General features: G+C 49.6%; 1 protein-coding gene across 1 annotated transcript in view; it reads left to right on the forward strand.

The window, feature by feature from the left end:
• PODXL2 (podocalyxin like 2) overlaps positions 1 to 11,884 on the forward strand; it is a 32,397-nt gene that overhangs the window by 16,027 nt on the left and 4,486 nt on the right. The window contains exons 3-7 of the mRNA XM_032120817.1: positions 3,829 to 4,709; positions 5,718 to 5,792; positions 8,729 to 8,885; positions 9,789 to 9,850; positions 11,489 to 11,668. Coding sequence (XP_031976708.1) covers positions 3,829 to 4,709; positions 5,718 to 5,792; positions 8,729 to 8,885; positions 9,789 to 9,850; positions 11,489 to 11,668 — 1,355 coding nt within the window. The remainder of the gene's footprint in view (positions 1 to 3,828; positions 4,710 to 5,717; positions 5,793 to 8,728; positions 8,886 to 9,788; positions 9,851 to 11,488; positions 11,669 to 11,884) is intronic.

Here is an 11,884-nt window from a genome sequence, read left to right on the forward strand (position 1 = left end):
GGCTACTCCTGTTTGTGGCTGGAAAGGGGCACGTGCCATGTCTCTGTGTGGCCACGAGCTCCACTTGTGCTCCAGCCTACTGCTGCTCTTGGTGGGAGACAGCAGACCCTGGCAGGGAAGGAGCTAAGCTGAGCTACCTCCTCCCTCCTCGGGCAGCTTTGGGTTTGGCAGAGCTCTGCTTCCTCCCTGAAATTAGATGAGCTGATAAACAAGGCAAATCTGGCATTGCAGCCAGCTCCACAATACCTGTATCCTTTGGCAGAAGACTGTCCCATTTCTGCAGCAGGAGCACAGGCTGCCTGTGTCTCTCTGCCTCTCTGTTCTGTGGTTGCTGTTTCTCCCCACAAATGGGGTGAGAAGGAAAGTGGATGGCACTGGCATCGGAAGGTGGGAAGGCCTGTGGGTGCACTGCCATATGCCCAGAGCCAGGGGTGTCAGGTCTGCTGACAGGTGGGGCAAGGGGGTTGTAGGAGACCACGTGCTGAAAGGGAACTGCTACGCAAATGCTGGAAGAGATGCTAAAAATGGGAGATGCCCTTTGAGTTCCCTTAGGGTTGGAGGGAAGGGGAATCTAGGGAAATGCTGAGAATACTCTTCAAATGGACAAGCTGTTAGCTCTGCATTGCACAGATAAGTGACAGGCCAGCTTGTCTGGATGGAGGTTTGGGGGGAAGATGCTAGGACCAGCTTAGGGGCTGAGATCATACCAGGGAGATGGACAGGGTGCAAAAATTCCTTCAAATCACAGAAGAGGGGTGTAAACTAAAACAAAATATGAATGCCTTAAAGACACCTGATCTTGTGAAGTTGGCAGATGCTCTTGTTAGTGAGACAGTAGGAGCTGATTCCAGACAGGAATTGTGTAGCTGAAGAGTCTGGGAGGAAGGATTGACTCATCATCGTTGACATCTGGATGTGGCACTTGGGAATCTGGTTTAGGGATCATTATATTGCTGCTGGGTTGATGGTTGGACTAGATCCTGAAGGTCTTTTCCAACCTTGATGATTCTGTGATCCTTCCTGAACCTGGGAAAGGATTGAACCCTTTTGGTAACTGGGTTGTATGGAGAGGTCCTTGTTTTAAGGAGCACAATCCAGCAGCACTATGACCAAAATGCCTCAAGTTTCACTGTTCCCTACATGAATCTGAGTAACAGCCCTCTCAGGATTTGGGAGGAGTTGAGTTTCTAATCAGTGAGGTCTTATGAACCAGATGGAAGGATGTTCCCAGCTTAACATGCAGGGTAGTGGGGAAACTGATGACAAGCAGGAATGTTAACTCAGTTAGTAGCAAGTGTGAGGATTCCTGTGTCTGCTTCTACCCTGTTGATTTGTTGGCCTAGAGAAGCAGCTCAGGTTTCAATCTTTGGCTGCCTTGTAAGATAGAAGTCTGCTGGGAGAGAGTGGGATGGGTTCTCCCTAAATTTTCTTTGCCCAGGAGAGATGGCAGAGGCGGCAGTTCCTCTGAGATCTTTAGATCTTGTTGGTGGAAAGGTGGCAGGGCTACACCATGTGGGGCTTTCCCCCATGGGAGCCAACTAATCTGTGAGAGAGCACTTTAGGGAAAGGTTGAGTGTGTGACTTCAAAGGAGAGCTGCCTGGCTGGGAGCATTTCTCGCTCCCGTGGGACAAACCTCATGCTGCTTTTTTGTGGCTTGTTTTATTGCTGTGCCCATCTGCCTGCCAGTTCGTGCTCTGCTCCAGGTGGGAAGAAGAGCACAGAAGAGAGGAGGTGCAGAGGAGTTGAGAATATCTTAGAATGTCTTTAGGCAAAGGAGATGGCAGATTGGATCACTGATCCTTGAAAATAACATCTCATCTGGCAGGGCCTTGTTTTAAGGGGCGAAATCCTCACTTTTCACCCACAGCATGTCAGGGTAGAGGGGGTTCTTGGTGCAAACCCTGAGTTATCCCTGCAGCAGCAGGAGTAGCAGAGCCCTGGGAGATGCACTAAGCTTTACTATCTAAGAAGACAGTCCCACCCAAACCTCCTCAATCCCATGGTCTGTGGCTGTTTCTCCTGTTACCCACCATCCATCCAGCAAGGCAGTGACTGTGTCTGCAGACGCTGGGATGTTACCTGTTGCTGTGGATTTTTGGGAAGATCAATGGCAGGCAGTGGAGGAGAGATGGGGATTTTTTGGTCTGTGCTGCTGCTGAATGCTCTTACCAGCCTCCTTGGCTTATGAGGAAACATCACCAACTGGCTGTTGGGAAGCAAAAATCTTTTAATCCTCAGGGTCTTTGGGTAAGGTGTCAGGGGGTGCTCTCTAGTGAGACACAGCAGCAAAGGAACATGACTTCTGCCTGCCATGGGCAGTGAATCCATGTGGCCTCTTTGCAGACAGAACTGGGAGCTAGTCCCCACACCACGACACTGGGTCACGCTCATCTTTGGGCAGCATCTGAGAGGAGCTGCTGACACCATAAAGGGAATGAGCTGTGGGTTGGGAAAGCCACTTGCCAGCTGAACAGGAGAATCTTTACACCTCCTGCTTGGGGTGAATGGAACAGTGTGTTTTCTGCTCAGGAGGGGTGGGCAGGAGTAGCATGGGCAGTCCTGATTGCCAGGGAATACCCAGGGCAATGGGTGTGATTGCTGGCATGGCCCTCTCTGCCTGGGAGCTCGCACCCACTCTGGCAACAGAGTCAGGAATGCATGGAGCTTTTTTGTGCAGATCTCTGTAAGGCATCCAGACAGCTGCTGCCCACTGTGCTCAGTGGAGCATCTGCTTTGGCAGGCAGGAGAGGAGACAGGAGCCTTGGGAATTTCAGACAGTCATTTACTTAATAACTATAGACAGAGCAGGGGGCTGATTTCTGGCTGTGAAGGGATCGTCTTCCTTCCCTTCTCAGTGAGAATGTGCTGTGCTTGTCTCAGGGAGAAGGGGAGTTAATTGGGATGCAGACTCCTGAAACAGAGCTCCGTGGGTATGGGCAGTTTCTCAAGAAAGATGAAGGTTGATTTATGCTTGCTGGATTTGTGCCTGCCGCTCCAAGCTAAACATATCTGATCTTACAGATACTTTCCTTTTCCTGGGGTTCCAGCTCCTTAGCTTCCAGAAGAAACGCCTACCAGAAAAAAAAAACCTACCTGCTCTGACTCTGATCTTACATCTGTGACCTGCATCTCCTTCAGCATCTATGTTTGTTTAGCAGCAACATTTCCGTTCGTGGTCAGAGCCACAGAACAACCAGGGCTGAAGCTGGAGGGAGGGGAGTTAGACTCAGCTGCTGTAGCAAAGCAAAACTAATGCAGATGTTTGTGGGATGACTTTTCTGCTCTGAAGTGCTGTACAAACTCAAATTCTGCATTTCAAAGATGCCCAGGTCGATTCAGGGTTTGGTGGTATTACTTGGTTGTGGCAGGAAGGAGGATTTGGTTTTCTGTGCTTTAGTTTCTCTTCTCTAGTATTTCCCATTTAGCTTGTGGTTGACTGCTGCTACCACCCCGTATCTTTCTCAATCCCATCTGAAATGCATCTCTGGATTCCAGCCTGATTCCTAACACTCATAACCTCAACTTAAAGATGCCAGGTGTCAGAACTGTTACTTATTATTGTCTGTGGAAGTGCCTATGGACAGACAGATGTGGAGAGAACAAACATGGAAATTATCCCTCGGGAATATGGGTTCACTGGGATGGGATGGGGAGATGGAGAAGTGCACATATTGGATGGGATTGTTCTTTGCTGTGGCAGGCTACCTGCTCTTAGAGGGTCTCTGCCATCTGACCCACCTGTGGCTGAACACATATAATGGGATATTCTCTGCCTTTCAGAGTTCTTAGTTCAGATGTGACATGACGTCTTTTGGATCTCTTTTTAGATTATACCTTTCCTGCTTCATCCCAGAAGGCATTGCTGAAACGGAACGGGACACAAGTAGACAACTGGGAAATGGCCACTGTCCAGCCGCCAGCAGAATTTGTGGAGCCTGACTTGCACACACCTTTCTCCACACTAGAGGAAGAGGAGGGGCTGCTCCCTATAGACCCCTCAAGAGGAGGGATGGAGAGCCTCCAGACCTCTGGACCAGAGGTTACATCTTCTGAACCAGTGGACCAAGAGGACTCCTTCTCCCTTCTGTTTTCCACAGCCCCCGCCAGGCCAGGTGGTGTGACTGAGGCAGCCATAGGAGGGCAGGAAGAGGACTCTGTTTCTCCAGACCTTGGGAGCAGCATGGGACCAGGTCTTTTACCTGTGTCCTCTACTTTTTCTACTACTGTTGGTGCAAGATCTCCCAGTGTTTCAGAAGAGCTCTTGGAGGTGACAACTGGAGACACTTGGGCTATTGGGGGAGCAGATTCAGAGCTGACTGTGGCTGCCACAGGAGCAGAGCTTGCAGAGACCACGGTGGAGGCTGGTGGGGAAGAGCATTCAGCCAGGGAGGAGGCCTCGGAGCCCACGGTGGGGTGGGAGATGCCGGAGCCCACGATGCTGACTGAAATGGAGCAGACAGTGGAAACACCTGTGGGGACACCGTCTCCTGCAAGCACCTCCCCAGGCACCCAGACTCCTCCTGGGAGTGAGCAGCACCCCACTTCTGTGTCTCCGTGGGACAGAGCTGATGAGCCTGCGCTGGATCCCGTTTGGAATGACACTGAGTCAGCCACTGAGACTGCGGCAGCAGACAGGAGCTTGTCACCACAGGCTGGAGATGCCCGCATGGCCATGCTGCCAACTGAGTTGCCCTGGGACTCGGCACAGGTCGCACTGGGAGCAGGGAGTGGGGTGGTCGGCTACAGTGGGGATATTTGGGTACTTCGCTCCTGGCTGGGTGTTTAACCCCATCCCTAAATCTGACTGCTGGAAGTAGTTTTTCTGTTCACCCAGTCAAAACTGAATTTTCAGGGAGAGTTATTCACAGCAGTTCTTAAGGGTATCCATCATCCTTGGTGAAAGCCCTGCCCCCTCACATCTTCCCAGCTGCACAAAATCCTGCTTCTGATAAGCAGAAGCTGAACACCTTCCCTCTGGGGCACGCACAGCAGAGAAAGCTCCTTGTTTCCTCAGCCTGCATTATTGGAAGTGTCAGGACAAACATGGCCCCAAGGATTTCTGGAAAGGGAGTGAGAAGAAAGTGCTGTTTTTGCTGCTGCTGCCTGCAGGGACCAGATGCAGAGCAGGTGGAGCAGAGTTATGTGTGAAGATGTTGGTCTAGGAGAGCCTGTGGGAGAGGAGGGGTGAACTGCAGTTCCTGAATCCTGGCAGCTGGTTTAAGAGAAAATATGTAGCGGGAGCTGACTGGTGAGAGAGTACCAAGCAAAGCTTTTAATTTTGCTTTCTGCCCCATGGTACTCAGGAGCCTGAGCAAGTGACTTAGTCCCTCTGTGCATCCTATCCTGCCTGCAAAGTGCTGCCCTGTCTCACCAGTTTGTTTAAGGACCACAGAGGCTCCTGGTTAGGTTTTGTGTTAAGTGCTGATAAGGCTGCAGGGTAGATTCCACTGAGAATCTGTGTCCTCCTTGAGTTGAGATAGAGGTGGAAGGTCAAGCTGAGCTGTGGCAAGCTGGTAGAGTAACTTTGTCCCTGTTCCATGTTAGCACTGAAATGGTGATTCCTCCTTAGAACACAGAGTTAGAGGATGGTCGCATCCTTGAGAAGTGCTCCTGGGAGTATGGCACAGCCCTTTGCTCCTGTCCCTTGTGTACCCTGTGCTTTCAGCAGCAGAGTTACATTCACCTGAACCCAGCTGTCTTTGTCTTGTCTCTCCAGGTGATCTGCAAAGACTGGAGCAACCTTGCGGGAAAGAACTATATCATCCTGAATATGTCAGATAACATTGACTGTGTAAGTCAGTCCAAAGAGATTTGATGGCATGGGGGCAATGGTGTTTAGGGGAGTGAAGGCAGACACAGCTTTTACCACACAACATTTTAAAAGCACTAAATCTCAACGTATAGAGGCTGTGAAGAGAAGGGGAGGAGGACAGAAATATTCCTGTTCTCCAAAAGGGAAAAAGAGTGGGTGGAGAGAGATGATTTTGGTCCAAGTCTAGCACATGTCAGTTCCATATTGTATTTTTTACTAACTTCTGGCTGCTGTCTGTGCCAGTCAGTACCTGGATTGTCATGAGACATGAGAGCTTTTAGCATTGCACCTCTTACAGGATTGAAATGCAGTTCTCCTTCCTTCTCTTCCTTTTTTTTCCATTCCTTCCAGCATATAGTAACAATCCTCTGATGGCTCAGAGGAATAGGGACTCCCGTTTATTTGCACTGTGCATGGATAAGTATCAAGCAGCTATCACTAAATCTTCCTTAAGGGTCTCTTCTCCCCACCCTGTTATCTTGTGTGTTATCTGGCTCTGTTAACCAGCCATGCTCTGCTAATCCAATGCCTGTCCATCCATCCTCATAAAGCTGCAGTTAATTCATGAACCCAGAGTCCCTTGTGGATCCCTGGTAAAAGGGCTTGTTCACTTCTGCTGGGCCTTTTATCAGGCACTTAAAAACCAGTTGTGAAAGGCCTGGGGTCAAGATGCCTTTCATAATTCTAAGAAATTATTATGAGCCTGACAGCCTGAGACCAAAATGTTTCATTGAGGAATTGTGTTCTGGCGTTGTGCATCTGCACTCCTGCTTTGTGGGGCTCCTGCTGTGGGCAGAGCCAGCTGGTTCTGTTCCTGCAGGGTTGCTCTGTGGCACTGACCTGTTGCCACTACTGGTGAGTTCTTGGTTGGTTTATTTTTCTTTTTTTTTAAAGGTGATCTTTTTGGGGACAGGGAAAACGGGGAAATTCCTATACACAGTAAAGCATGCTGACTGCTCTAAGAATAGATGAAAAGTCAGTCTTTTTCCTCTTGATTGAGGCAGACCAGTGTGGAGGGTTTTAAGTATGTCTGCTGCAGCTCACAATTGTAACGCAGAAAATGAGTCCTTGAAAACCAGAGTTTTTTCTGCCCTGTTTCCTTCACATCCCCATTGCTCTCTCTCCTATCTCTGTGGACTTTAAATACTGGTTAATTTTGTAATATGTAGTAGCTTCCTTTCTGTGGTCACTGGTACTTGTGTTGTTTAAACCTCTGTAAGGGGAAGAACTGAAAAGCAGATGTGCAAATGTCTCTTGATCAGATTATGTCTTTGCTGTTGAATCCTCAGTTCGGCCTTGCTGGAGGAAGATGGTGCCCTGGGATAGGCAGGACTGAACTGTTTTTCTACTTGATTTCATGTTTCAAAACGTATTTCCCAGTGAATGATTTGTGCTGTACTACCCCTTATTCAAAGGGACATTTGTCGACATACATATTTAACATGAGCATTCCATCATTCCCTGCCTCCCATTACCACTTTGCATGAGTGAAGCTGGAATCAAGCTCTTCTCCTTTCCACTGATGTTCATGCAGTTTGTTTCCTACCCTTGGTAATTTGCTCAGTTTTGGCACCTCACCTACTGTCTGCCTGTCCCTTTTGTTTTTTGGTTTCTGTATCTGAGCTCTGTGGTGTTTGGGTTTCTGGGGTAGTGAGGGAGAACCTGTGTTGCAAGTGCTGTAGTTTAAATTAGTGTGAATGGGGATTCCTCACATATTTCCATGTTTTGGTGCCATGATCTGATGTGTATGAAGTCCCACTGAAAAGCTGAAGGACAAGGAGGGTGCTTAGCCCCTTCCAGAGGGTTGCACCTTGACCTTCTATACACTGTGTGGCACCAGGCTCTGACCTGCTGCAGGGACCATGTCTGTATTTCTGGGTTAAGCTGGAAGCCCGTTTGTCTTCCCAGTGGGCTCCAGGCAAGGGAATGACTTCAGTCTCTCTCTGGGCAAATCCCCCACTCAACATACCTGGAAAGTTTGCCCATGTGGGGACTGCAGGATCTGACCCAGCAGTGGTAGTTGGCTATGCATAAGGAGGTGACCTCCACCTTGGCACAGGTGCATTCAGGTTCCTTCCCTGCTCCCTCCTCTCCACCATGGAGAATTTATCAGTGCTCTGCAACCTCTGATTTCCCCATCGCCAGGAACATCTTGCTTCTGTCCTTCTGCTCCTGGCTCAGCTGCTCCCCCTTCCTCTGCATCCCCCAAAAGAGAGCCTCAGGCTGACAGTGGGACCATGAGCTGGAGCTGCAGCTGAGCATCATGGTGCTGCATTATGGTGCTGCTTCCTCACACAGCTCCTCCTGCCTCCCCATACCAAACCCCATAATTTGATGAGAGGGGGTACTGCCAGGCTCTTGTGATTCAGGCCCCAGTCATCGATGTCTTCCTCAATTAGGCCATTTTTGGCACAGGCCTGTGCCTGCCCTGAGCGCTTCAAATTGCCATGGCAACAAGAACTCTCCATTTTATTAATCATCTGTGTGGCCTTCAGGTTGGCATGGCAACTGGAGATGAGAATAGAAACACAGGAGTGAGAAAGCAGCAAAGGAGCCTGCCGAGGGGTGGCTGGAGCACATCAGGCTGAGCAGCACCTGCTGACCTAGCGCTGCTGTGGGGAAGAGCCTGGCTGCTTCCTTCTCACCTTACACCATAATGTTGCTTCAGGATCTCTCTGTGCCAGGAGAGCTGGGCTTGGTGTGGGGCATACAGCAGCCATAGGAGCTGAGGAGAAGGGTTGGTGCATCAGGAGATGTTTGTGGGTCCAGCCTGGGTCACTGTGCAGCAGAGCGTTGCACCACGTTTAATGCTGCTGGATTTTGGGCGCATGTGAGGTCTCAGCTGTACCAGCCCTGCAGTGCTACAGCTGCCCTGTCCCCAGCATGCACTCACCAAGGTTCCTTTCCTGTGGCAGGAGGAGTTTCGGTTGGAGAGGGGTCCCCAGCTGTTGGCACTGGTGGAGGATGCCTTCTCCAGGCAGCCGGAGGCGCTGCAGGAGCGCTGGCTCATCTCTCTGAGCAAACCCAATGAGAACGACAAGCACTTGCTAATGACACTGGCAGGGGAACAGGGTAAGTGCTGGCAGAAGGAGCCTTCCTGTGATGGGGAGTGTATTTAAGGGGCTCCCAAATGGAGGTACACAGCCATGCTGGAAGGAGATTTTGGTTTCCAATCCATTTAAATCCCACCAGTTCCCAGCGTTCACCGGACTTGAGGGATGGAGAGGGACTGAGGACATAAGACTCTTTCTTCACTTCTGCCTTCTGGGCTGTTCCTCACTGCTTGCACAAAGCTTCATCTTCTGCACTTTGCCTTCAGCTTTGCTCCCTCCCTGGACTGCCTTTCCCTGAGCATTTGTCAGCTTTCTCCTGATGCTTATGTACTCCCCTCCATGGCAGTATATGACAGCCTGCTCTTGGTTCACTTCCTAACCTATCAATTCTTAAGTCCTGTCCAAACTAGGACAGTCCTCATAGTGCCTCCCTTCATGCCCAAAGAAACAAAAGCTGACAGTGAACATGGGCTGGACTGGAACATTTTACCATCTCTTTATTCTTATTTTAGTACAGGGGTCCTTTTCCTGTACTGCTTCTGCTGCCTGTCTAGTGATAGAGGTTTCTAATGTTGACATTATGGCCTCTATGACCTTTATGAACCTGTCTCCATGACTTTTTGAGTGCTGCTGCTTGCTCCCAGAGCAGACACAGATCCTGAGAGCTTCTGTGGTGGTGGGGAGGGTACCTAGGTGGCTCTGGTATCAGTTCATCCCTGGATTTTTTTTTTACTCCTTTAAAGAGTGTTTGGAGGTACCTTGTCTGTGGTCCTGTGTTCTTTCAGCCTCCTGACGTAAAACACCAATGAAGAAAAATGTGTGTTCCCCTGCCTCCATCCTGTTGGGGATTTTAGACTGATGAATACATCTGACTGAGTAACCTGAGCTGAGAGCAGCACTGATCTCTTCCTCTACTTTACAGGCGTTATCCCTACAAAAGATGTTCTCATGGCACTGGGGGATGTTAAGAGGAGCTTAGCTGAGGTAAGAGCCTGTCTGCCTGCATCCATTTGTTAAGACCAGTTATACAATTAAAATAAGCAACTTGAAAACTGGGAGCATATCTCAGTCTAACCAAGTGCTGAACCCATGGCAGGCAAACAGATGAGTCAGACGCTTGGCAAACTCCCTTCTCCCCTCACTGGTAGTTGCCAGGCCATCAAATGTCTGCTCCTTTTAAGAGAGTAACTATGGGTTATTCCCTCCCTGCTTTTCTGGCTTGGTTGTGAGACTGCTTTTCACACATCCATTTTGTTGGAATTCTCAGTGTCACCCCTTCTATACCATTGTCAAGAGCAATGTGGGTGCTGCAGAGCCCCACATTTGGCCCTGCTCACCCTGCAGCTGTTTTACATACATTGGCTTCTCTTGACATGTTCACACGCCTTCTGCAATTCCAGGGTCTGCATTTCACTCCTTAAACAACTGCCTCTACAAGGGCAGGCAGAGGACCTGGGTCAATGGATGCCAGAGTCCTCTCCCAGCTGCCTCTAGACCTCACATATTCTCTTCTAACCCTGGGCAGCTTGGAAGAGGATAGAGATGAGGACGAATCAGCCCCGTGATGTCTGGCTTTGCCCCTTTGTCCTACAGGGTGTATAGGCACTGAGGGCCTGATTCTGCTTGAGTTTTTTGCACCACTGGAATAATTTTGCTGATTTTAGCAGTGGAGTTGGGCCTTGCTGGCTGTCTGCTCTCAGGTTTTTCCCTGACCTAACAAACCAGTGCAGTTAGACAAAGCAAATTAAGTGCTCAGTGGTGTATTGATTGGCTTATACCAGAGAAAGTGAAAAAAGCCAACCCTGTAGAAATTGTGTGACTGAAGTATCAGCACCTAGAACTGTCCAGAAAGAGGGATTTGTGGGATGCAAGGTTTGACTTTGCAACTGTGGCCCCATGTTAATGTGAGTCCTACCAGAGCCTCCTTGCCACATGCCTCCGACTCTCTGGCTGTGTCAATAATGAAACTCTGCTCACTGTGCTGCCCTTGCACAAGCATGAGATTGCAAGGAGGGAGGGTATTCTCTTACACCTGTCACACTTACTATTGACTGGATATGTAACCTGTTTCAAATCTGCCAAGTCACTGGAACCAGCGTTGGGCTGTTTGCTGACAGCCACAGGGGGCCAGTTTCTAGAACAGCTATTCCTAAGCTTTTAGGCTCAGTGGGCAGCTGTCCACTTCCAAGACCTTGTAAAGACCACTATGCCCTCTTAGGACCTGAGCTTTAATGGAAACCTGCTTATTAGGGTTACATTCTCTGCCAAGCAGTTACCAAAGCCTCAGCACCCATCAGTGGTCCATAGTTTGTCTTGGGAACTCTCAATCTTGGACAGTTTCTCCCTCCTTGTCATGCACAAAGGTGTGATCCTTGTGCAGGTGAGCAAAATAAGGTTGTGCCTACTGTCATTTGCTGATGTGTCAGCTTTCATGGAAAATGGTGTTATGTATAGTTATGTGCTTTCTTGTCATGTAGCACAGTGCACAGCCTGACTCTCCAACCCTGGCTTTTAGTTCCTCTGCCCATGTTTGTGGTCCTGTACTTGGGCCCTGGAGAGTTGGAACAGGATTCTATCTGCCTGCAGGTCAGGGCTTTTAGTGTACTGCTTCCTTCCTTCCAGATTGGTATCCAGAACTACTCAACCACCACAAGCTGCCAGTCTCACCCTAACCAGACACGCAGTGATTATGGGAAGCTCTTTGTGGTGTTGGTGATCATTGGCTCCATCTGCGCCATCATCATCGTGTTGGGGCTCATCTACAACTGCTGGCAGAGACGCCTGCCCAAGATGAAGAACATGGTGAGCACTGCATGGGTGGAGAAGGTGGCCAGACTCTTAGCCCTGGGGATGGAGGGAATTGGAAAGTTAAGAGGGAGATTGTTTTCCCCTGTCCACTTCTGGGACATAGCTGGATACACTGCTGGAGCAGCAGTGGAGCCCATTCAGGTGTAAGAGAGATGCAAATGTGCTTAGGACAGCTCATTTCCGCTGTGAGGATTGGGCTAGGAGAAAATT

The sequence above is a fragment of the Corvus moneduloides genome, chromosome 11 (assembly GCF_009650955.1).
Source record: "Corvus moneduloides isolate bCorMon1 chromosome 11, bCorMon1.pri, whole genome shotgun sequence".
In the NCBI taxonomy this organism is placed as follows: Eukaryota; Metazoa; Chordata; class Aves; order Passeriformes; family Corvidae; genus Corvus; species Corvus moneduloides.